The 22666-nt window shown below is 50.1% G+C and overlaps 8 protein-coding genes across 8 annotated transcripts; 6 read left to right on the top strand and 2 right to left on the bottom strand.

Moving 5' to 3' along the window:
* Positions 1-4: 4 nt before the first annotated feature.
* Positions 5-2407, bottom strand: BDV59DRAFT_180915 (putative cell cycle control protein (Cwf19)). The gene is made up of 2 exons (XM_073690145.1): positions 1056-2407; positions 5-995 (listed from the first exon to the last, which is right to left on the bottom strand). The coding sequence occupies exons 1-2, from the start codon at positions 2331-2333 to the stop codon at positions 174-176; spliced, it is 2100 nt and encodes a 699-aa protein (XP_073546896.1). The 5' UTR covers positions 2334-2407; the 3' UTR covers positions 5-173.
* BDV59DRAFT_180913 (putative ATP binding protein) lies at positions 2400-4058 on the top strand. Its single transcript, XM_073690144.1, has 2 exons — positions 2400-2667; positions 2727-4058. The coding sequence occupies exons 1-2, from the start codon at positions 2625-2627 to the stop codon at positions 3902-3904; spliced, it is 1221 nt and encodes a 406-aa protein (XP_073546895.1). The 5' UTR covers positions 2400-2624; the 3' UTR covers positions 3905-4058.
* A 535-nt stretch (positions 4059-4593) lies between these two features.
* On the top strand, positions 4594-6869 carry BDV59DRAFT_58088 (major facilitator superfamily domain-containing protein). The gene is made up of 5 exons (XM_073696683.1): positions 4594-4953; positions 5011-5401; positions 5455-5801; positions 5860-6413; positions 6465-6869. Exons 2-5 carry the CDS (start codon positions 5081-5083, stop codon positions 6806-6808), a joined length of 1566 nt encoding a protein of 521 aa, XP_073546894.1. The 5' UTR covers positions 4594-4953; positions 5011-5080; the 3' UTR covers positions 6809-6869.
* A 55-nt stretch (positions 6870-6924) lies between these two features.
* Positions 6925-9060, bottom strand: BDV59DRAFT_208772 (heterokaryon incompatibility protein-domain-containing protein; the record flags this gene model as incomplete). The annotated part of the gene is made up of 2 exons (XM_073695272.1): positions 7331-9060; positions 6925-6950 (listed from the first exon to the last, which is right to left on the bottom strand). The coding sequence occupies exons 1-2, from the start codon at positions 8988-8990 to the stop codon at positions 6925-6927; spliced, it is 1686 nt and encodes a 561-aa protein (XP_073546893.1). The 5' UTR covers positions 8991-9060.
* Positions 9061-12386: 3326 nt separating this feature from the next.
* On the top strand, positions 12387-14492 carry BDV59DRAFT_193972 (fungal specific transcription factor domain-containing protein; the record flags this gene model as incomplete). The annotated part of the gene is made up of 4 exons (XM_073692323.1): positions 12387-12476; positions 12642-13713; positions 13762-14185; positions 14246-14492. 4 exons carry the CDS (start codon positions 12387-12389, stop codon positions 14490-14492), a joined length of 1833 nt encoding a protein of 610 aa, XP_073546892.1.
* A 584-nt stretch (positions 14493-15076) lies between these two features.
* BDV59DRAFT_180908 (uncharacterized protein) lies at positions 15077-16266 on the top strand. The gene is made up of 3 exons (XM_073690143.1): positions 15077-15250; positions 15311-15547; positions 15606-16266. Exons 1-3 carry the CDS (start codon positions 15121-15123, stop codon positions 16064-16066), a joined length of 828 nt encoding a protein of 275 aa, XP_073546891.1. The 5' UTR covers positions 15077-15120; the 3' UTR covers positions 16067-16266.
* A 2120-nt stretch (positions 16267-18386) lies between these two features.
* Positions 18387-20557, top strand: BDV59DRAFT_58059 (HET domain-containing protein). Its single transcript, XM_073696682.1, has one exon. It carries the CDS (start codon positions 18549-18551, stop codon positions 20391-20393), a length of 1845 nt encoding a protein of 614 aa, XP_073546890.1. The 5' UTR covers positions 18387-18548; the 3' UTR covers positions 20394-20557.
* A 180-nt stretch (positions 20558-20737) lies between these two features.
* On the top strand, positions 20738-22666 carry BDV59DRAFT_58040 (Golgi transport complex subunit COG5). Its single transcript, XM_073696681.1, has one exon. It carries the CDS (start codon positions 21128-21130, stop codon positions 22541-22543), a length of 1416 nt encoding a protein of 471 aa, XP_073546889.1. The 5' UTR covers positions 20738-21127; the 3' UTR covers positions 22544-22666.

Below are 22666 nucleotides of genomic sequence, written 5' to 3'. Positions count from 1 at the left end.
AGCCCCACGGGTTATCGCAACCCCCGCATGAGGGATGACTTATAGTGTCGTCCTTCTCGGCCGACGACTTTCCCTCGGGGAGTTCCGATTCCTCCCCGACTCGATAGGGAATGCCAGCTCTAGTGGATATAGCGATCTCGTATTCATGGCAATATACATGACGTGATATACTACTAGCCCTCCACCAACACCCGCGTCCAGTCGAATTTCCGCCATCGCTTTTTGAACCCCTCCACGCGCCGGTCTCCTCCTCGATGCCACCGGCCCTGCCGTTGAATCACGTCCGGCGCCACATCCAGCATGCCTCCGATGACTTCGCGGGCAAAGAGATCTCCACGGGGCCATCGTCGCTCGTCTTCTACGATGTGTCCGAGTCCGCCATCCAGCTCGAACCAGACGTGGAAATAGGGCATCTCCTTCGCCAGCGTGCGCCGGAAGGCCGAACGCCCTAATCCCTGTTTCGACTTGGCCAGGGTGTCGATCAACTTGCGATGCTGCGACCATTCTGAGTCCGACGATAGGATGGCCTCGCGGAAGAACGCCGGCGACGTCTCCCCGAGGCTATAGGGCAGAGGGACCACCTCCATCGAAGCATGTTTCTTCCGCTGCGGGTGCGCGGCATTCTCGTAGAAGATTACATCCCGACCCTGATCGTGGTACATGCGTGTCAGGCTCTTCATGAAATTGCGGATCTCCTCCCACTCGTCATCGTCGCATTCCAGCAGATTAGTCCGATGCTGGATCGGGACAATGGTGGCGCATCCTTCGTTCAGCTCGGGCTCCGTCGGCAAGGTCAGGAACACCCGTGTTGCTAATGACACCACAGGGGCAATCGGGGGCGAGTTGGTGTCTTCGTGGTGACACAGAGGACAGTTGTCGAGGATGCGGTTCATCTTCTGGAGTTCGTTGATCGTGGCATTTTTGATGTCAATCTCGGACCGGTGAACTCGCCTCGCCAATTTAGAAGCTTGATCGTCCATATACTCCAGATCGTTCTGGGGACACGTCAACGTCAGTATTGTAGAAAAGCAGGAAAGCCGTAGTCGCAAACGTACCTCGAATTTAGCATCTTTGGCGATGCGCTCAGCGAGTCGTCTCCCCTCGCCGCCGTACTGAGTCCGGGTCCTGCGTTCTTCCTGGATCATGTCCTCAATGCTCATGTCCTCATTCTCTTCGACTTTACCGCGTTCACGGCCGCGCTTGTTCTCGACCGCCTTCACCTCATTGCGTTTTCCGGCAAGCATCCGATTGTCCATAACCCCAAGCACCACAACGTCGGATTCCTTGCGATTGGACATGGCCGCCGTCGCCGCATTGTAGCGTTCCTCCAATTCAGCCGCATCCGGGGCCTTCTTCAGTTTGGCCTTCATCATCTGAGCCTTCAGGCGATTGAGAGCGGTCAAATCCAGCGGTTGGGTGGTGTTCGACGGCGGTTCCGTCTCTATGGGTGTTCCTTGGCCACGAGCGTCGAGTTCCTTCTCTGGGCTTCGGACATGCTCGTGGGAGTCCCGATGGATGTTCTCATCGAGTTTGCGTTGCTGGAAGAGCTCTCCGGATGGCTTCTCCTTCCCCACGTAGCCTTCGCCGTATGTCTCGCGCCGGTCCAACTCGGCTTCCTCCTCGCGGGCGTCGTCGAACGACCGCAGATCACCGAAACGGTTGACAGCAATCTCCTCCACCGACTTGCCCGTCTCCTCGGCTTCCCGGTACACAGCCTTGAGCCTTGTCATTCTCCACTGAGAACCCGCGTCGCCAAACGTGTAATCCACCTCATGCTGGGCCGGCTCCTCCTGTAGCTCCTCCATCACCTTTCCATCCTTCAGGTCGCGTAGATGATCATTGAGTTCCCTGCGGTGAATCTTGAGTTCGAAATCGGCCTGTAACATCTTGGGCTTCGGTTCCTCCTCCAGGCGGGTCGTATCACGTCGCTGAACGTAATCCACATCCAGGGCGGAGGGAGCTTCCATCCAGGCGTCGCGCTTCAGCTGGGGGGCTTCTTCTTTCGCTGCTTCCTCCGCCGGTGACTTCAATTCCCCCTCTTTACCCTCCCGTCGATGACGGCGCTTGTGAGCATGGTCGGGGTCGTCTCCGTGATCAGACGAACGGCGTGATCGTTTATGGCGATGTCCATGGTCTTCGCTGCGTCGCGACTCCCGATGGCGATCGGACTCGCGGTCTCTCGATCGGGAGGAATGCCGCCGATGATGGTGATGGCGGTGGTGTCTCGAGCGCTCTCTGCTGCGATCGCGATGACGGTGTCGATCGCGGTCAGATCTCTCCTTGCGTTCCTTCTGGTCCTCCGCCAGGGACTTCTCGAAGTCCTCCAACGTCATATTTGCTGGTCAAAGTGAATAACAGTATGGGTTGAGGCAGCGGTGGAAGGAGGAGAAAGGGCAGGAGGTGAAGGTGCGGCAGAGCTTTTGCCGGCACGATCGAGATGACGTCGGGCGGTCTCGACTTTGCGGATCCGTCTTTTTTTTTGGATTTTCTCTTCCCCTCCGCCGTCCTTCCCCCACACCTATCCATCTTTCGCACCGTCTCACGCCGTGGACGTCTTTTGACCGGACATCATACATTCAACAAGTCCTCCAGCATCAGGAGTCATTGTATCCTACTCTTCCACCATGGCGTCCACCCCAGTGGCTGTCGTCTGCGTGGGCATGGCAGGTACGAGGAGCTCTATCAATCCAGTGCAATCCCAATCTAACATCACCATTCCCCTCCAGGCTCCGGGAAGACGACCTTCATGCAGCGCATCAACTCCCACCTGCACTCCCAAAAGCGCATCCCCTACGTCCTGAACCTCGACCCCGCCGTGTACTCCGTGCCGTTTGAGAGTAATATCGACATCCGCGACTCCATCAACTACAAGGAGGTGATGAAGCAGTACAACCTGGGGCCGAACGGCGGCATCATCACCTCGCTGAATCTCTTCGCCACAAAAGTCGACCAGATAATCTCCCTCCTGGAGAAACGCACGGCCCCGAACCCCAGCAACCCCTCCGCCAAACCCATCGAGCACATCCTCGTCGACACACCCGGTCAGATCGAAGTGTTCGTGTGGAGCGCCTCCGGGAGCATCTTCCTGGAGACGCTGGCGTCGTCCTTCCCCACCGTCATTGCCTACGTGATCGATACCCCCCGCACGAGCTCGACGAGCACCTTCATGAGCAACATGCTGTATGCGTGCAGTATCCTGTACAAGACGAAGCTACCCATGATTCTCGTGTTCAACAAGACAGACGTGCAGGACGCCGAGTTCGCAAAGGAGTGGATGACCGACTTCGACAAGTTCCAGCAGGCCTTGCGCGAGGAGGAGGAGTCCGGGACGTTTGGGTCCGAGGGCGGGGCGGGCGGCGTCGGCGGTGGCAGTGGGTATATGGGCTCGTTGCTGAACAGCATGAGTCTGATGCTAGAGGAGTTCTATCGCCATTTGAACGTCGTTGGGGTGAGTTCGATGACCGGCGACGGCATCGACGAGTTCTTCCAGGCCGTTGAGGACAAGCGCCAGGAGTTTGAACGCGACTACAAGCCCGAGCTGGAGCGGAAGAAAAAAGAGCGCGAGGAAATGAAGGCCAACCAGCGGGAAATGGAGCTCGGAAAGTTGATGAAGGACATGAATGTCTCCGGCGGCTCCAGTCGCGCTACGCGCACGGAAGAGCCCGAAACTGTCAGCGAAGCCGAGGACGAGGAGGAAGAGGCCGCGGCTGCGAACCGCAGAGGCGAGTTCGACGCGCCGGACGATGTCGATAGCGATACCGATGAGGAAGATGTTCCTCGCGCAGGAAATGACGAGGGCCTGTCCCAGCGGTACAAGGATGCCCTGGCCGATTCGAAGGGCATGCCGTCCGATCAAGACCTGAGTTTTATGAGATACTTGCGGGCAAGCAATATCAACCAGTGATGTCATGGTTGATCTCCGCATTTTCACTTTGCACTTGGTGTTTCTGGCGGCGTCCCGTTCTTTTTGTTAATTGTTTTGCTGGGCAATCATGACTACTGGATGAGAGATTAAGCATTACATATTCTAGAACAGATATAATTCAATTGAATGACCTCAGTTCTAATAAGCGACAACGTATCTATTCGACTCGAGGTGAAGCCTAGCTAGCCCTGATTTCCTAATTAACTCTACGTTATGCTACAGCCAGCTCCAGATTCCGTCCACAAGGGTGTATGTTTGCATCCAATGACGTTGCTTCGACTGCTCTGAGGCTTAGTCGAGTGCCAAAGTAAGAAGGCACTCAGGCCCGTGGAGTGGTGCGTCCGATTTGTACATCTCCATTAAATTTTATCCTTATATTGAGATTAGTCGCTCTGAGTCTCAACTAACTCTCGTCATGAGCTATGAGTAGAACGTACACATTTCAGCAACCAAGAACATTAAACGATATGATTTCAACTAACTATCTGGAGGGATTGCTTATGATAGACGCTGATGGTGCAACACCAGCCCGTAGAAGATCCCAATTTGGGCATAGGGACAGTCGTCCACCGCACGTGGCGCATGATATGCACGATTATTCTAGCCAGGTAACAACATAAGAACCTTCTGAACCATGTATCCCAGCCATTTAGTAAGCCTCGGCTAATCTCTGGCCTAGCAGCCAAGCCAAAAAATAGGAGCCAGAAAGAGCATTTGTGTTGATATTCGCACGTCATCCGCATCTCTGATCACTCCATGCATAAGGATCAAAACCCGCTTTCGTCCTTTTTCACTCTCCTTCCCCGCATCAAAGAACTTATCTCTGCGTATCTTCCTCTGGATAAACCCATATATGCCGCGTTCTGGCTATCTGATCGAAATTTGGTGGGGATTGCGTGATGTTGGAGTCGTATTATCCCACAATGCTCCTTTCAACGGGTTGCAGGGCAGGGGAAATCATTGAGGTGGGAAGTGCTACATAGGTAACCTTCACCAGACCTGTAATAAGCCAGGCATTCCTGCACTCCGTGTGTTTTTCCGAGGAATTTACACCCCCGAGCAAATCTTATGAAAGTAACACAAAGGATATACTTTCTTGAAGGGATACGGTCTTCTCAAACAACCCTTACACCATATTCTTAACTTGTACCTGAAATGGCAGACCTCATCAAGCCAGGAGTCCTCAATGAGACAACAAGTATCTCCGAGACAGATGCATCGGCAAGCCCTATCACCACAGAGGAGGAGAGAAGAAAAGCCCTGCTTACCTCGTTTACTCCTGAAGATGACAGGCGAATCCGAAGGAAGATAGATCGCCGATTTTTGGGTCTCATTGGCATGATGTACCTGATCAAACAAGTTGATTATATGAATGCCGCTGCCGTCAAAGTCCTTCAGGTTGGAGAAGAACGGAATGTCCTCAATGAGCTCAAGATGACTGCAGATGAATACAATTGGGTCCAGTCAATTTACTTTGTGCGGTGGTCCTTCAGCCTAGAGCCTATCACTTATTGACCACAATCTCCCAGATCAGTTACATTGTCTTCGAAGTCCCCAGCAATCTACTATTAAAAAGACTTACTCCGCGGCTATGGCAGTCACGGATCATGCTTTCCTGGGGTATCGTACTAGCATGCCATGCTGCAGCAAAGAATAAGGAAACACTCTGGGCGCTGCGGTTTCTCCTGGGGATGTGCGAAGCCGGCATGTTCCCTGGTATTGCCGCGCAGTTGTGTGGATGGTACCGAAGCGATGAGATGGGAAAGCCGATAATGTGGATGTTTGCTTTCCAAAACACCTCAGGGATCATTGGATATTTGCTGGCCTATGGAATATCATACATGAACGGGATGCGAGGGATGAGTGCGTGGCGATGGTGAGCACAAATCCTACTTTCCTACTAGTATGCTCCAGATCTAACGCAGACGTGCTAGGGTGTATCTTCTGGAAGGACTCTTTACAATTCTCTTCGCGGGTCTCGTCTACTTTATCCTCCCTGACTGGCCCAAATCAGACCGGAGCAGGAAGTGGCTCACCGAGCGCGAACAGGAGTACGTCGAAGCACGGTTATCCGAGAACGCGCCCAGAACTGAAGACTCCAATTTTTCCAAGGCTGAGCTCGTGGCCTCTCTCAAGGACTCCCGCACGTACTCATTCATGCTTTCCCAGCTTCTTGTCAATTTTGCCGGATACGCCCTCACCTGGGAGCTGCCTACAATCACCACCAGCCTCGGCTTTGCAGGTCTGCCTCGCAATCAGTTGCTGAACATCCCGCCCTCTGTGGGCGCCGTATTGGCAATTATCTTCTCAGGCTGGTTCCAGAAAAAGGCATACCTGACCCGTCCGGCGTACGTCATGTTCTGTATAATGGGGCCTATGTTATTGTTCTTCATCCTCATAGCGGCCCTTACCTCGCGTGTTGGGATTTATATCGCCTGTGTGTTTGGAAACATGTTCTACGCGGTTTACTTCATTCCGTTTTGGGCCTGTACGTTGACCCATTGAATTTCTTTAGACCAGGTTACTAACACGCTGGCAGGGCGTACCTCCTCCCTCAAAGGCACAACAGGAGCTGCGTTTACTCTCGCATTTCAGTCGTGTGTCGGCCAGGTTGGTGGCGTGATTGGGCCCCAACTATTCCAGTCTCAGTTCGCATACAATGGATATAAGACGCCTTTTGCAATCTGTGCTGCAGTCGTCGGGGCAGCCTGTCTGGCGAATGGATGGACTTGGTGGCTGACGCGGAAGGTTGAGTGGGATGTACGACGGATTCAACGGCTCCGTATGAAAGAGATGAAGCAAGGTCGTATCTACGCGGATGAAGATGTGCGGGTTTACAATGATGAAGAGCCTCATAACACCATTAAAAGAGATGTGTCTTAATTGTCTGATGACTTTGTGGCGTAACAAGAGGTACGTGTGCCTACTACGAAGTATAGAGGCTCCCTGCAGTTAATTTAAGGTTAAACTCTACTGCTGAATGTATTCGATGCATATAACTAGAAGATTGAACGCCCTTTCTTCTCTCATCTCCGTTTGACATTCTTGATTTACCCAAAAAAAAGACTTGTTTTTTGGACCTGACATTATGATTTTTCAAGATCAAACTTGTCCTCTAGGTAACAACAGACCTCACGGAATAATTGGGTCGAAGAATACGTATAAGTCGGTCAGGCTTTCGATGCAAAATATATATGGGCTCGTTCTATAACGACAAACGAAATGGAAACACGGGGGAAGAACCAGAATACCAACGCCGTTTTAATGACACAGATATGCGACCTTGGGTGCCTGGGAGTTGTTACGTTTTAAGGAATTTTCGTAAGTCAAAATTTGACTTTCTGGACTTCACATTGCGAGGATCAGAACTTTTGATGCCCAAAGACCCCATTTCCCTTTCTGCACCCAGGCGAGGTGCCGCGTGGGGCGTCGCAGGAAGTAACTTCTTCTGCAAGGAGCTCGCCATAGCCTCGATTCTGGGCTTGGGGATGGGATTGACCTGGATGTCGACAAGGTAATATTTAGCTCCGTTGTGGACTTGTGCTTCGACCTTCACACAGACCCAATGTTCTCTGAGTTTAATCCAAGCACCAGGCTGTTTTGGCTTAGAAGCCCTGAAGCTCTCCTGCAAACCTGCTGCAAATAGCTCTGACCTACGGTCGCCGTCGAAGGCATTAAAGCAGACGTCGAATGCAGCTCCTGACCCGAGTGCAATAACTACAGCTTCGTCATCCTCACACCGTGCAAGCACAACTAGGGCAGCAAGTGAGATCCCTCCTTTCTGGAGCAAAAAGGTCTTGCGGAACCGCGAGGGCATTCTCGTCGCTTCTGACCCACGACTTGTACTGACTGAAGGAGGGATACTCCCCTCTTTGGCATTGGCGTCCATGACACTCCAAACCTGGTAAACGGACTGTTCGGGAACACTTCGTATCTGCATAAAGTGCCTTGGGAAAACGCCATATATTTCAGGAGAAAAGTGGACTTGCCGAACATAGATGGTTTGGGGTTTACTGCGCTCATGTACCTTTGCCAACGTTCCCACTTTAACTCTGGCATATTGAGCATCCACATCCGAGAGACGCCGGAGAAAAATTGCCAGAAAGCTGAAGTTTTCGTAGTTTGGAGGGCTTGGGCAATCCAATGCAGCAACATACATGTTGTCTTCTATTCGCGTCAGCGGGAGCTCGATCTGCAACCCGCGGTTGGTCATCGTGTATGGTTGCCGTGGCTCCCAGTCCTGATACGGAAGGATGTTGGCGCAGCCAGCGAAAACGGATGGCGATGGAGCCAATAGGCCGTTAAGTGAATCAGGGGATGATCCAGGATTCACCCATGCGAAGATAGATTGATCGTCTGATTGTTTCATGATCTCTTCTTGGAGGCGGAGAAAGGCCTTCTCCCCCTCCCCGTAGAGCATGGGCATATTAACCGAGAACAGACCCATCAAGCAGTATGCAATATCCTCAGGTCGGGATGTTTCGCGATGAGCGGCCCATGCCATGCGTCTGGCAATGCTGGCGGCGCCCACAGGCTTTTTATGGAGGAGTATCTCTTCGTCAATCTGGGTGATGCGACAGATGGTCTTATACAGAGTGCTCTTTCTTCCAACCTCGAACCAGTCATTTGAAAAGAATACAACGTCATGGGGAGCAATAAGCTCTTGCAACGTGAATCCTCGTGTAAACCATCTGCTACGCTCAAAGGCAGAGCCAGGTTGGCTTATATCGACATCCATGGCGACATCTTCGAGATATGCGTAACAGACCTGTGCTTTCTCATACCATGAGTACATTGAATTGATCGTTTCCGATAACTCGGCACTACTGCTTTTGTCGATACAGCAGGTATCAATCCAGACATATTCCAGGCCTTCTTTCAGAGCCTGCACACAGCATTTTTTGATCTTTTTTGTCCATGCTGGTTTTGATTCTCCCTTTAGATACCGAAAATCTTCAAAGACAACTTCGCCTTCCCCCCAAGTATGCGACAGAATAGCATACGGCGGGATCTTGTTCGGGGCAATGTCCACTAGTGCCAAAGTGGTCGTATTCAGAAGACGCATATTAAAGACTAGCTGCTAGTCTGGATTCATATGAACAGGATTAGTTGAAAAGGTTTCGGGTCACCCTTTTTTATCCGTTATGGTGAGAAACTAGAAGAAAAGGAGGCTGATGAACAACAATATAAGAGGACAGCTTGAAACAGCCCCAAGCACTGCCACTGCGCTGGGCATGACAGGATTACAATTTAAAGTTTGGTAGACCCCTTACATTCGTTCTAGTACGGCTTGGGGCTGTGTTTAGGCGGCTGATCACAAGTGCGGGGAATGTACATACTTCAGCCTTGCGATGGCTCGTAACAGCCTCGCAGGACATCCCGGATTATTTAAACCAGATACCCCCTTGCTGCTTACTACTAGCTTTTTGTATTATATTTTACCAAAAGGCCATTTCAGTATCAAAAATCACACAATAGTCATGGAGCAGCACAAAAGTGATCCAGCGCCGCCTTACACTCGTGCACCGGCTGGAGAATCGGGCCCAGAAATCATTGTCACAGATACAACGACTGCTGCACAACAAACACAGCATGAAGAGTGCGTCCCCAAATGCAAACCAAAAGTGAAAAAGTGGCATCGGCTAAGTAGGGAACTGTAGGTCCGAGAAAACAGTCACTCATACTCCCCAAAATATCGCCGACAACATTGTGCCCATAGATGCACCAGCTAAGATTGTTCCTGTCCCTGAAGCCCCTCGAGTGACACCGTTGGAGCGACTCGGTCAGCAGCCTGCGTTAATAGACTGCCAATTCTGTCAATATCGGGTCACAACGAGAGTCCAGGAAGAAAACTCTTCGCAGACTAGGTAAGCATCTTCAGATCATTGGCCTAGTATGGACCCTAACATTTCATATGATAGTATGGCTGCAGTGTTCTGCTGCCTCTTCTGCGGCATCATCGGTGCATGCATTCCGTATATGTGCAAATGGTCCCAGGATTACCATCATTTTTGCACAAACTGTGGTAATAAGGTCGCTATCCGGCCGAATGAGGGACCCGTGCAAGTCCAGACGCCTCGGGTTTCCGGGCCATCAGTGCCCTCCGTCTATCCTGAAGCACCTACCAAACCAGCGCTGGCTAAGACAACATGATTAGTAGTAGGTAGATGGATTGTGATACGCCTGGCTGAGTAGAATTTGGATGACCATAATAATATCGAAGGCCTACTGTGTCTTTACTTTCCATAAAATCTTGGGAAATATACGGATGTCAAATAGTTGATAGGTATATTGATGCTACCACTGAATATCAAGCTCCGTGTCTAATGTATTATAAATAGTAGAAGCTTCCGGAAATGTAGCTCCATGGATAAGTTTGGTTGAAGAAAAAAAGCATCCGTTCGGTCCAAATATATACAGTTCCTTTGAAGACATAAAGTGATTAGTAAAATTAATAATGGTAGGAGACGAATTTATGTACATGGCCCTAAGAGCCATTGATAGAGGCATCTGGAAAACGACGCAGATTTCGATCGTCGAAAATTATCACTTTCGATTTAAGTGGGGAGTTTGCCATGATCAGACAAAAAATGTCATTCTAACCAAATAGTGGGTGGGCCAGTCATACAATCAGACGTGGACATTACACAGTCGTATGCAGGGGGTGGTTCAAAGCAAACACCGTCATGAACTCGTCCAACATCTGCCCCAAAATCCTGGGTTCCAGTGCAAGCCGTGCTATTACGCGGAATGCCAAATAACAGAAAATCGGAGTTGTGGTCTTCATATAAAGGAGGAGGTGGAATTATCTCAGATTGAGATCTTCCAAGTTCTAGGCCGCAGACGGTGCTGTTCTCCATAATCGTGAGGGGAGACATGACGATGCTGATTGGGATTTTCCCTTGGATCTGAGCTGTTATGAGTGACATTTGGGTAAAATAGGGCACTGAACCTGGGTCAACATACCACAGATAACTTTCCGTTGGAATCCCATAATTCTATCGTAAAGGTTAACGCGTGGGATATTTTGATACTTCTAGTCTTCACTCCTTGAGTAGCAGCCTCGAGATTTTGTGGCAAGCAGACTTGCTTTTTCGAAATCCACTCAACCTCGAACGCTCCCTCTCGCGTCGTATAATCCCCTGGATGATCATGGCATTCGTTGAAAAGAAGTCTTTCCGTTGTAAATGTCAAAAAATTCACATTGAAGTACCCTGAGTACGATGCTGGCGCTGGGATCCTGATCTCATGCGTTTCCAATACTTGGATCGAGGTTGCGCCTAGGCGAAGGCCCTTCGATAGTGGGGCTAGGAAAAGTTCAACTGGAAAGGTCGACCCGAAAGGAATATTTGTTTCTGGGATAGTAATCCTGTAGTGGGCTTTGTCATCCCATTGACCTTCGAGTGACTGTTTCTCAATAGTTAGTATGGAGAAGGTTTTGGTAATTGGAAAATTATGGCATACATAAGAAGCTGACGTCAAGGGACCGTCCATTAGCATTACGACAGGGTTATATATTCTGATTGGTTTTGAGACAACGATGTCTCTGCTGAGCCTCCGTTCAATCACACCATATACCTCGTATGAGTGATACTGATGGCCAGACCCGGAGATTGTTTCAAGAGCATTCCTTTCCAAATGAATCTTGAATGGTAGTTGGTAGCTCCCTGCTGGCAGACTGAACGAACCCGACTTTTTCGATGAAGCCAGGGGCTGATTTTGCTCAAGTGTAATCTCTTCATAGTAGGATTTGAAAAAAGTACTCTCGTTATATGGTCTGTAATGATTAGGCGTGACGTGTTGGATGAAAAAGCGTGTGAACTTACAATTTCGCTCTCCCCTGCAACACTACTGATATGCCTTTGATGGCTGTAAGTCGGGACACATTGAAGGAAAATTCTCCGGACACCAGCGATTTAGCATCTGTCGTATGGGGATCTGGAAGGAAAATGCACGACTTGTCAAGTCTGGTGACACTTCATTAGTTTAATTCGAAAATTCCAGCGGAACGTTTCATCTAACCTTAAATAGCAGGAAGTAATATTGTTGTTCAGCATAATGGTAATACAAATTGGAAAGTAGAAAAGACCAAGTAATTCCTACCTTACTATTGCTATTACTTGACAACGTGTGGAAAGATCTGTACTTGCATCAACGACTTTATAGTACAGTCTACTTCCCAGTGCCCTTTTGGGAAATGAAGCGGGATACGTACAGGAAGGGAATGTGGGTACGAGAAGCCGCCTTCGCCACCTATCACAAGCCGTTAAAGGCGGCAATGTTCCGAATTGGGGTCGGAAGCTATCGACAAAAGAGTGTTACTTGGCCCCGCTGTTGGTGGGCTATACTTCCGTATTAGGCAGAATATTCAGCTCATTTCTAAAATGTGACTCAAATCAATAAGGTCAGGCGAATATCATGATCCCTCGTCGGAAGACAATACATTATCTCGAGGTTAGCAATGGAGTTGGCATTCCATGCCAGTCCAGGCGTGAAAGACAGCAAAAGAGCGTATACCAGAGGCGCATGTGATTCGTGCCGCCAGCGAAAGGTACGTGAGCGACGCTTCAATCTTATCCGACGATGGCTTATAGAAGCGCGAAAGAAAAAATGCCATCATGAAAATAGATGGGATTCGTCTAAGCCACCCCCGGCTGCAAATGGAGATAGAACTTTTATTCAGTACGCTCCAAACTTGAATCGCGGAAGAGAACAGGTCAAGGATTCCTCGCCGCTGCTTCGCAGATCTCGCAACGAGCACATAATAGCTCCACATTATCAGGATAAAAAGCGTGATGGCCAAGGACGGTCACGCAGAAATCCATTGACTACCCGTTTCCTTGGAAATTTAAATCCCATCGTGTTCTTCGCTGGGGATGTGAATACAAGACTGCTCCGGGGACGTGCTGATCAGGGAGACGTAGGGATATGGCTGGACCGAGGAAATGAAATCCTGGGTAATAATGAAGAAATTGCACATGGAGACCCATTGTCATATCAGGGAGCGTATCTACAATACGACCAATCTCACGGAACGGAATGGAAGAGAGCCCTTCTTCCTCCTCGACAGAGCCAAGAAGCGCTGGTCGATATCTATTTTAGGTGTATTCACCCGATACTTCCCCTGGTTGATGAGACTGAGTTTCGCGCGTCTTATGAAAATGGCTCCGTATCTTCTCGTCTCGTTCAGGCGATATGTCTTACCGCCTCAAAAACCTCTGCTGCAGCACCTTACCTCTCTCTTCCCAAACAGGGGGGTACTGTCGCTCTCCAAAAGTTTAGCGACTCCATTTACAATGACCTAACATGCGCTATTGCAATGAACATCGAGAAACGGCGAATTACATTGATTCAGATCCTCGCGCTTCTTTCCCTCCACGCTGCCGGTCCTAAGAGTTTCGAGGAGGCTTCCATGTGGTTGACGCAGTCCATTCATCATGCCTTCACTTTAGGGCTGCATCTAACGAAAGGGTCACCAACAACAGATGATGTATCCATTATCGCCCTCTTTTGGTGCCTGTGGAGTCTCGACCGTTGGAATGGCGCCATTCACGGTAGGCCGCTTGTCATTCATGATAGAGATTTGGGTCAACGGCTTGCGGATGTTATGGGTTTATTTGATGCATCGTTTAGAGTCTGGCTCTCTTTGGCATCAACTCTGTCTGATGTCACAGTGGTTTACCGGCCCACTCTGGAAGTGCCCGTCGATGGAAACAAGCCTGAAATTTCGAGATTCGAGGAAATCCTCGACAAATGTGAAGGGTGGAATGTGCCGTCGGACCAGCTATGTAAGTAACGTCTTGTGTAGTCAATGCCATACATACTGACCTTCTCAGGCTCCCTTGAACTTGCGTATCATGGAATTGCTCTCCTGGCTTCTCGTCCCTGGGGGCTAAACGCACAACCTAAGTCCCGCGTACTCTACTTGCAACAGGATATGTCTGTATACAGATTGTCCAACCTGGTACAAATGTGCGACATAGAAGCATTTGCCCCATTGCCGACCGTCGCTTACTGCATATCTCTTGGGTTCGCCATCTCATATAAGCAACTCAAAAGATGCCACCTACCTAGCACACAACATGCTGCAAAGGGACATATCCAGCAGTTCTGTCAGTGTCTTGAAACATTGAGCCCTGCATGGAGATTGGCACAGGTCATGGTGCAACTTGGGAAGCGTGCAATGGACGGAATGCACCTTATTGCCCCAACACCAAACATCAGGCCTGGATTAGACCAGCCGAAGAAAGATACATGTAGGTGTATGCACTTAGGGGTCCTAACTGATTGCACATGCAAAACCGGGGAAGCATGGTGTAGCCCGCGTCAAAATCCTGAAACACAAATAGAAGCAGTAGCGCCGGGCACAGATTTACAACCTCCCAGTGAAGGTGCTATGGTGGAAAAACAAGACTTCCAAATATTGTCGAATTGGGGGAACATCAGCCCCGACGAATTCGGTGAATTTAATGGGGATTTGATGTCTGAAGATATTGATAATTTTCTGAGGGACTTTCTGAATATCAGTATCCCCACGGGTCCTACCCTTCCCTTTTCTGTTGATTAAGGCACAGAAACAGCTGATTATACTAATTTATATACTCAATATGTTTGTATAATAGTTTTTAATAAAGAGCATGTGCATGGTTCTACAAAATTCAGATATTATATAGAATCGAGGTCCCCTTTTTCATTGATACCCACAATTAAAGGGAGCAAAAGCAGCCACAGTTTACTGGGACAAGTAAATAAAATTACCGTTAAGATACAGAACAGTTCGAAACGAAGGAGTATTGGTTTGTTTGTCTACCTTACTATTCATCATTATTAAACTACGTGGAAGTGGGCCTCCCATCAGGAGCACCCGAATGACGTCAAAGTAAGGGCCTCATCAGGATTAGCCCTAGCCTCCGACGCAATTGTATCATGGCGTTCTATTTTGAGGGTCATCGATCGACGTCATTTACATATCGTATGCATAGAGTCTGCGTTGGTCCGATCGGATCGAGTTTTCTCTGCTGATCACTTTCGTCATACTTCGCCTCTAAACCTGAATCAGAGACAAAGAAGGGAGCATATATAGAAGCGTAAAGTCCCATCGTTTAGACTCCCCAAGACAAATACAAACTGATAATACAGTACATCTCTTAAAACAATATTTTCTGCATATACAACCACAACCAAATTTATCAACCATGTCAGGAGTTATCAACAAGGTCAAGGATGCCGTGACTGGCCACCATGGTTCTGGCGAGACTGCCAACCATGGACCTCACCATTCCAAGCTAGCTAACAAGCTGGACCCGCGCGTGGATGGTACCAACGGTTAGTTTACACTTTAACTTTCTCCGCATGTGCCTACTAACATCTGATCCATCTACCTAGCTCCTCAGTCCACTGGCTTCGTTACTAGCGAGACAACAACTGCAGCCCGCCCTGTTACATCCGGTACTAAGGCGACGAACACTGGCCCTCACGACTCCAACATGGCCAACAAAATCGATCCCCGTGTGGATTCCGACAGAGACAACCGTGCTCGTCACCAGGAAATGGGAGGGACTTATGGACCCCACAACTCCAACCTGGCCAACAAGGCTGATCCCAGGGTTGACAGTGATATCGGTTAGACAACTATATGGGTTATATCTCTTATCTAAATATTTGCTAATCATGTCCACAGATAACCGCAGCTCTGGAGTTCCCTACAACACCAGCGTTGCTTATGCTACTGGCGCAAGGGGCTCGACCACCTCCAACGCTTCTGGTGTACAAACTACCACCTACACCCCAACCACAGCACACGGCGATACTTCGACCCGTACCTTTGAGGAGGCCCAGCACACGACTACCACTAACGAACCTCACTTTTCAAGCAACCACACTGGACCGACCACTAGATCTTCCACCGCTGGCCCGCACGGCTCGAACATGATGAACAAGCTGGATCCCCGGGTTGACTCAGATAGGGATAACCGCGCACGTCACGCGTCCATGGCCTCCAGCAGCTACAACACCCCGGGCACTACCTCCAGCACTACGGGCCCACATACCTCGAACATGGCAAACAAGTTGGACCCTAGGGTTGATTCGGATATGGATAACCGCCAGAACTTTGGGGGTCAGCGCAGCTACGGAATTTAATTTGGGAGAAGAGATGTGGAACTTTCTTTTGTTTTATGCTAGGAACACTTTGAGTCACGACGCGACGATTACGTCCTGTTATGCTGTGATATCACGCAGATGTATCAGTATACTGAATCATAACACGGCTGTCATTTCCATTTGATCTGCATATAAACGCTACATCATTGTGTAGATACGGTATGCAGTAGTTGTTCCAGGTCAGTTGTAGCTGTACTCCATGAGCTGCTTTTTCTCCAGATCAAATTCTGATCGTGGCATGAGCACGCCGTTGCGTGTGCTCACAAACCAGTATCTAACTTACTAGCGTAGCTATTGCTCAGACGTACCTAAGTCAGTTCTTTTGCCATACACCACTAATTGATTATTAATGGCGAGTTAAGCTTGCTGTCCTTGGGTTGTACTTGCAACCGCAAAGTAGAGCCAAAACAGACCGAATAAGGAATGGGTCCCTTCGTCACCCTACTTTCTTGTCTAGTTCGCACGACAACCTAAATCTGGGACAGTGGTCGTCTAGGCTTAAGCCATTTTCCGGCTTTTACTGCTGCTCTTCTGGGATTTCGGCCTTTAGTGATATAAAATCCGCCCAGTGGGTCAGCTCTGGTGGTTACAAACACATCGCTTGCAGTGATCATGGAGCCGACGTCCTGAGACTCGGATACTCGGGGACCGCGGATCAAAGTTATCTACGGAGCACTCAGTAGCTGAGGAAATAGGTTATCATGTTCTCTCACCCGTGGTCTTGATTTATATGTAACCCCCTGACGTAAGTTGGCAATTTGATTGCGGGCTATTATCTGACATAGCTGACCCTTGAGTTTCTAGATAATTCCGTATAGTCTACCCAATATCAGACTAGTCCGCAGCCCCAGCGTTGACGTCCAACACTTAAGGTAGCAGAACATTCCATTGCAAAACCGAAGCATCGAGCATACCACCCTTGCGACCAGTAGCTCAACTCCATGCAATGAGGCGCGCCCTTGACCAAGCTGCCATCAACCCGAACACTGTTTCTAAAAGACTCCACGCAGGTTCTCACTTCTTCCTTTGTAGAGAGAAAGAAAGGATCATTCTCCACAAGAGAAAACATGACAGGCGCTACTACATGGCGTGCCCACTTTTCCCGCCATGTAGGAAGCCAGAGACGGGGAAATTCCTGTATCTCTATATTAGGAGTTGCTGCATTCAAGCGCTCTGTCTGGGCCAAAATATTTGGGGTGCACGTCCCTGGCAAGAACATTACACCATCTTTGAGGTGCGCAAGTAGCATGACATGATCAGGCCCTACTTGTTTGTACATGCTTGGAGCACCCGCCTGCATGTCTCGTGCCGAAGATGATGGCTTGTCCCCCATTCCACTTGCAATTATTCCTCCCAGTGGGTATGTTGGGTTTTCATCCAGTGCATGCAAGGCAGCGGCAACAATGCCTCCCATAACCCCTAGGCTATGGCATAGGAGGACAATACAGTTGCATCCGTTTCCAAATTCAGACCAGAGGGCCGGGAGGATATAGTGATGCAACCAGGATCCAGTCTCTTGATTGTAATCGGACCCTTTTGGAATGGGGAAAAAGGAACTTGTGCCTCCGTAGCAAGGTCGATCAATTGATATAAATGGCACACCAAAAGCATGACTTGCCATAGAGGCAGTGTGTTTAGGATCCCCATCAAAGTAATGGCAATCATACGTTCCGCCATGCAGCGCAACAATCAATGGTCGATATTGAGTAGAATATGCAGCAGAAGAGGTGGGTAGGCAATGGATACCTGTCACAGTAGCGTTGTTGGAAAGCGGGAGCTTGAACGACTGCATAGTACTCTGTCGGTACTAGATATACTCGAATAGAGAGTGGAGGATGATCCTAACTGTACAATTAGCCAAGAAAAATGATCATCCAAGAGGAAACAATTCGTAGATAAGACTGAGCATGCCACTTTGATTTATCTGGACTTTGTTCTCCCTGGATCTTGCTATGGGCAACTTACCGAAGAGTGAAGCGATAGTGGGATAATATTGTAGAAAAAACAGGCGGAAGGTCTGAATTCAAATATTCCTATAATGCTCTCGTCAAGGAATAAAAGGGGATTTGGGTGGTTTTCAAAGTATAGACACTGTCCACTCTGCAATTTTGCTGTATGTACCCACGGAGGATCGCATCTATAAGTGGCGATGGAAATATTCCGGTGGATACTTGCACGGATATAATGGTTGTTAACTCCGGCAACTGACTCCCTATGTAAACCTCATAGCTATTGTACGTGTGATATTATTTGACTACAATTGTCCCTATAATCTATCATTTACAGTGGATAGTGCTCCTAACTTTCTGCGTTTCGAGGTTTAAACTATATGTCCGACGGTTAAATCACATATCCAGTCTAACCCTTAATGGATGTCAGATTGCTTACAAGCCGCGGCTAACGAGCGACTTAACTCCGATGCATCTGTCCTCATGGCCCTTGACAAACCACAGAAACCATCATGAAAGAAGACAGCCCTCGCTATGTCTATTCGCACATCGAGCCTGAAGAATTCCGCGTCCTCAAGATTCTCAAGGTAGATCCTCAGATCCACTTCAGACTCGAGACGTTCTCTATTTACGAAGCCCCTGGGTATGAGGCTCTATCATACGCATGGGGTACCTCACTAGAAAAGGAAGAGTGTCTCTGCAATGGGGCTCCTTTTCATATCTCACGCGCTCTAGGACAAGCATTACGTGGAATTCATCGACAGTCCGCATCGGAATGGATATGGGTGGATGCAATCTGCATCAACCAAACTGACGCAGAGGAAAAGGCACACCAGGTCGCAGGGATGGGAGAGCTATATTCCTGTGCAGACCAAGTACTGATCTGGCTAGGAGAGGAGTCTGATCAGAGTGGCCTGGCGTGCTCTCTGTTACCCGAACTTACGGAAAGAATCTGGGCATTGCATGAGAACGAGGGAGGATGGAGACCACGAAAAACGGAGGACATTGTATCGCAGCGGCTGCCGCCCCCTGAAGATCCTCTCTGGCGCTCCGTGTTCCTGCTCTACAGCCGGGACTGGTTTCAGCGATTGTGGATTGTCCAGGAAATCGTACTCGCGCGACAATGTGTGTTTGTATGTGGATCACAGCATATCGACTGGGATGTCTTCATGAACTTTGCCATTGCGACGTCGAAATCTATCTTTGTCGGTAACATCGCCGGCTTGCACATCCAGGCAATGGGGGAAGAACGGGCATACCGGTCGACAGTCGGCATCAGGCTTGTCAGGAACTCCTGGAGGTTACAGAAAGGCTTGGAAGGCGCGGACAATGAGCTAGATGGGCTTCGGGCGGTGTTGGACATTATGCAAAGCCAGAATGCAGCTTTCAAGGTCGATTACGTATATGGGGTCCGCGGCATGCTGTCTGAAGACATGAGGCAGAAGGTCGTTGTGGACTACTCTGACAATGTCCAGCAAGATTGGGGCATTGTTCACGCCAAGTTTTTCCGTCAATGTCTAGAGAGACTTAGCGACTGGCCGTCATTGCATTTCCCGCCAAAGTCAGACCGTGCAGGTAAGCCTTCATGGTGCCCGCCTTGGGGAAGTGGCTGGAATAGTGCTTCTCTTCCTCTTATAGGCTGCAGGGCTGGGAGATCAACGACGTCTGGGTCACAATCCTCCAATGGCCTATCACTTATGAGCGGTGACGGCGGCGACGGGGTTCTGCGTATTGCCGGTATATTCGTGGACACAGTTCAGAAAACTGTGCCCCTCGACGGGCATTTCGAGGAGAACACGAATATTATGCGCACAAACAAGCTCATGAAAGCCCTTCAAGTGTGTTTGGCTCACGTTCCTGACGGGCCCGACGTTGACCAGCGCCTTCTCGGTGTCCTTATCGGCCAGTGTAACTGGCTCGAGTCGCCCCAGTTCCCCGGAAGGCCTAACGGCAACCTCTTGGATAGTTTCATGGAATTTTTGAAGCCTCTTGCTGCCCATGAAGAACATGAAGGTGAGCCCGGATACGAACCAATCAACCTAGACACGGCCGAATATATTCTAGACGAGCATCGATTCTGGCGGACCTATCTCAATCTCGCGATGATTCGATGGCCTGGAAGAAGCTTTGCGCTGACAGCAGATAGTCGACTGGCAATGGTTCCATGTGAGACCAAGTCCGGGGACAATGTGTGTGTCTTTTTGGGAGCAACGCTTCCGCAGGTTCTTTCTCGGCATGTGGACGTTGGACATTGGACATACATTGGACCCAGCGTGGTTGACGGCATCATGGGAGGAGAATTATTTAATACCGTGCATGATTGGGTCAGCCATAAGGAGACGTTCTGTTTGAAATAGAAGCCGGATTCATATCAGTAGTAGTTCGGGGCGTCCTCAGCTACACTCCAGATCTTCGAGAAGTATATATCATATACCACCGGATCGGTATAATGCTTGGATCAATATATTCAATTGACAAATTGTGTCCACAATTTGAACAGTCATGATGGATACAACAATCCCAAATTTTGAAGATTTTATATTATGTTTTGATTCTACAAAGCGAATTCGGTCAATCTGGCGCCATGATGCATGACCGCATCATACTTTCTTATACCCTCACAAGTTGTAACTGGCACCTTATGACGGTTCTACCCTTCAAATCGAGTATGAAGATAACTCCAATCGCAGTATATCTTATCCTGGAATTATCTGAACGAAGTCTTTCAGAACTAGCTGATGCTGAGTCATCCACACAAGCGAGCGAGGATCCCAATGGGGATTAGCGCAGACGACACATGGCCGGAATCACTTCGAACGTCCATCCAGACCGTTCAAGCATACATCTTCATGACCCCGATCGAATCCTGCCGTCTATCAGACGTGTCACACAACAAAGCCACTCAATTAAGCTCTGGCTAGCATTGTTTTGCCTCTGTCTACGCGCCTGGTTGCCTAATTGATCTTGTTTGGCTTGATACGGTGAGACGCAAACCGTTGGATCCATTCCCGCTGTATACCTTCAACGTTTGTCCCAATCTGTTTGTCAGGCGGGCATCGTCTGGGGGTGATTTTGTTCGCCCGTCGATACCATGGCGGAAGGCGAACCGTCATACATAGACTATGAGACGTTCCTAGATCCAGATTTCTCCCCGGCCTCGTTTGCCAATTCATTGGTCGTAGCCACCAACAATGCGACAGACACACCGCTGGATCTGTCGACCCCGCTTTCACGGGTGCTCTTCGACCTCCAGGAGATCGACACCCATATCCACACGCTGACCACCAAGTCGGCGTTGCCCCTGTTGACGCACACGCGGGACCAGACCGCCGCCGCCGGCCACGTCCTCAAAGATGCAGAGGAGCAGATCTCGTCCGTGACGCAGGGGTACGAGCGGCTGGAGAAAGAGGTCCTGCGCAAATGGGAAGCGGCCGACGAGGCCCGGGTGGCCGCTGAGAAGTCTCTCGCGACCCTACGGTTAACAAGAGCCGTCGGGCGCTGTCTTACGCTGGCCCGACAGCTCGAGGGCCAACTTGCAGAGCTCACCAGTCGTGGCGGCACCGGCAGCAGTGGCACTACGGGGGCTGGGAACGATGGAACGGCATCGCCGACCCCGGCCAGGGACGACTATCGCACCCTGGAGCGAGCGGCCACCACGATTGTCAGTCTACGTCGGATGTTCGCTGCCATGGGAGCAGGCGAGGAAAGCTACGGGCTCGACCGCGTGCGAGTCACCCGGACGCTGCGTAACGAGCTTGTGATGCCGGCCGAGAACATGGTGAAGTCCCGAGCGCAGCAGGCCATCACTCGGTTTTCCATGTCCGGCGGCGGCGGCTCGAGCACCCACACGCAGTCGGCCTACAAGCAGGCGCGTGATTCACGAGCCCGTTTGGTTTCCGCAGTCACGATCTTGTACCTGCTCTCGCCGCTTCCCAGAGACTTGGGCGAGGCGTCTGCATTCCAGCCGGAGCTGCTCCTTTCTACGCTGCAAGGGTACATGCATACGGCGATCGTGTCTTCCCTCAATTCTTTGTCCAAGTCGCTGTCAATGCTGCCGTCACTGGAGCGCACGCTTGCCGACGTGTCCGGCAAATGCCAGGATATCTTTGCGTTGGAAGTGATCCTGAGCAATCTGCGGCCGCCGGCTCATCCGCTTCTTCCCGCCCCCGACCGGAACGGGAGCCAGGACTCCTCCGTGCAGAAAGCGAACCTCCTACAGCCTCTTCTCCGCGCGCTGGATACCTCGTCGCTCCCATCGTATTTCTGGCGGTCGCTGGCGTCATCCCTCGCGAGCCGTGTGCAGGAGATTATGAACCGCGGCGGCGTTTCAGCACGGACGCTGCGGTCCAACCGTGACCGACTCAAAAAAGAGATCCGGGAATGTGTCTTGCAGGGCTCACAACTGCCTCCTTCGATCGTGGGCGTCGAGAAGGGCGGCGGGTCCAGCAACTGGGAGCGGGAAGCGGCGGTGATGGTGAGCTCGGTGGTCAATGTGATAGAGCGGTAGTCAGTGAGACATTAGACGCAGAGACAGGGAGTGCATGGAGATTGATGCGAATTGGATGGAGATAATCGACCACGATGCATGTATATTAGGTTACCTGAACTACTCTGGATTAGGGATAATGAG

This window comes from Aspergillus ambiguus, assembly GCF_047715705.1.
Source record: "Aspergillus ambiguus strain CBS 117.58 unplaced genomic scaffold BDV59scaffold_21, whole genome shotgun sequence".
In the NCBI taxonomy this organism is placed as follows: domain Eukaryota; kingdom Fungi; phylum Ascomycota; class Eurotiomycetes; order Eurotiales; family Aspergillaceae; genus Aspergillus; species Aspergillus ambiguus.
The sequence above is the reverse complement of the archived record's forward strand: the minus strand, read 5'-3'. Positions and strand labels throughout refer to the sequence as shown.

Bases quoted from the DNA above. Each gene is read 5' to 3' on its own strand.
- BDV59DRAFT_180915 (XM_073690145.1), bottom strand. From the start codon at position 2,333: ATGACGTTGGAGGACTTCGAGAAGTCCCTGGCGGAGGACCAGAAGGAA. The intron at 996-1,055 runs GTACGTTTGCGA...ACGTGTCCCCAG, and splicing joins CCAAAGATGCTAAATTCGAG to AACGATCTGGAGTATATGGA.
- BDV59DRAFT_180913 (XM_073690144.1), top strand. From the start codon at position 2,625: ATGGCGTCCACCCCAGTGGCTGTCGTCTGCGTGGGCATGGCAG. The intron at 2,668-2,726 runs GTACGAGGAGCT...ATTCCCCTCCAG, and splicing joins CGTCTGCGTGGGCATGGCAG to GCTCCGGGAAGACGACCTTC.
- BDV59DRAFT_58088 (XM_073696683.1), top strand. From the start codon at position 5,081: ATGGCAGACCTCATCAAGCCAGGAGTCCTCAATGAGACAACAAGTATC. The intron at 5,802-5,859 runs GTGAGCACAAAT...CAGACGTGCTAG, and splicing joins GGGATGAGTGCGTGGCGATG to GGTGTATCTTCTGGAAGGAC. The intron at 6,414-6,464 runs GTACGTTGACCC...ACACGCTGGCAG, and splicing joins CTTCATTCCGTTTTGGGCCT to GGCGTACCTCCTCCCTCAAA.
- BDV59DRAFT_180908 (XM_073690143.1), top strand. From the start codon at position 15,121: ATGTCAGGAGTTATCAACAAGGTCAAGGATGCCGTGACTGGCCACCAT. The intron at 15,251-15,310 runs GTTAGTTTACAC...CCATCTACCTAG, and splicing joins GCGCGTGGATGGTACCAACG to CTCCTCAGTCCACTGGCTTC. The intron at 15,548-15,605 runs GTTAGACAACTA...TCATGTCCACAG, and splicing joins CAGGGTTGACAGTGATATCG to ATAACCGCAGCTCTGGAGTT.
- BDV59DRAFT_58059 (XM_073696682.1), top strand. From the start codon at position 18,549: ATGAAAGAAGACAGCCCTCGCTATGTCTATTCGCACATCGAGCCTGAA.
- BDV59DRAFT_58040 (XM_073696681.1), top strand. From the start codon at position 21,128: ATGGCGGAAGGCGAACCGTCATACATAGACTATGAGACGTTCCTAGAT.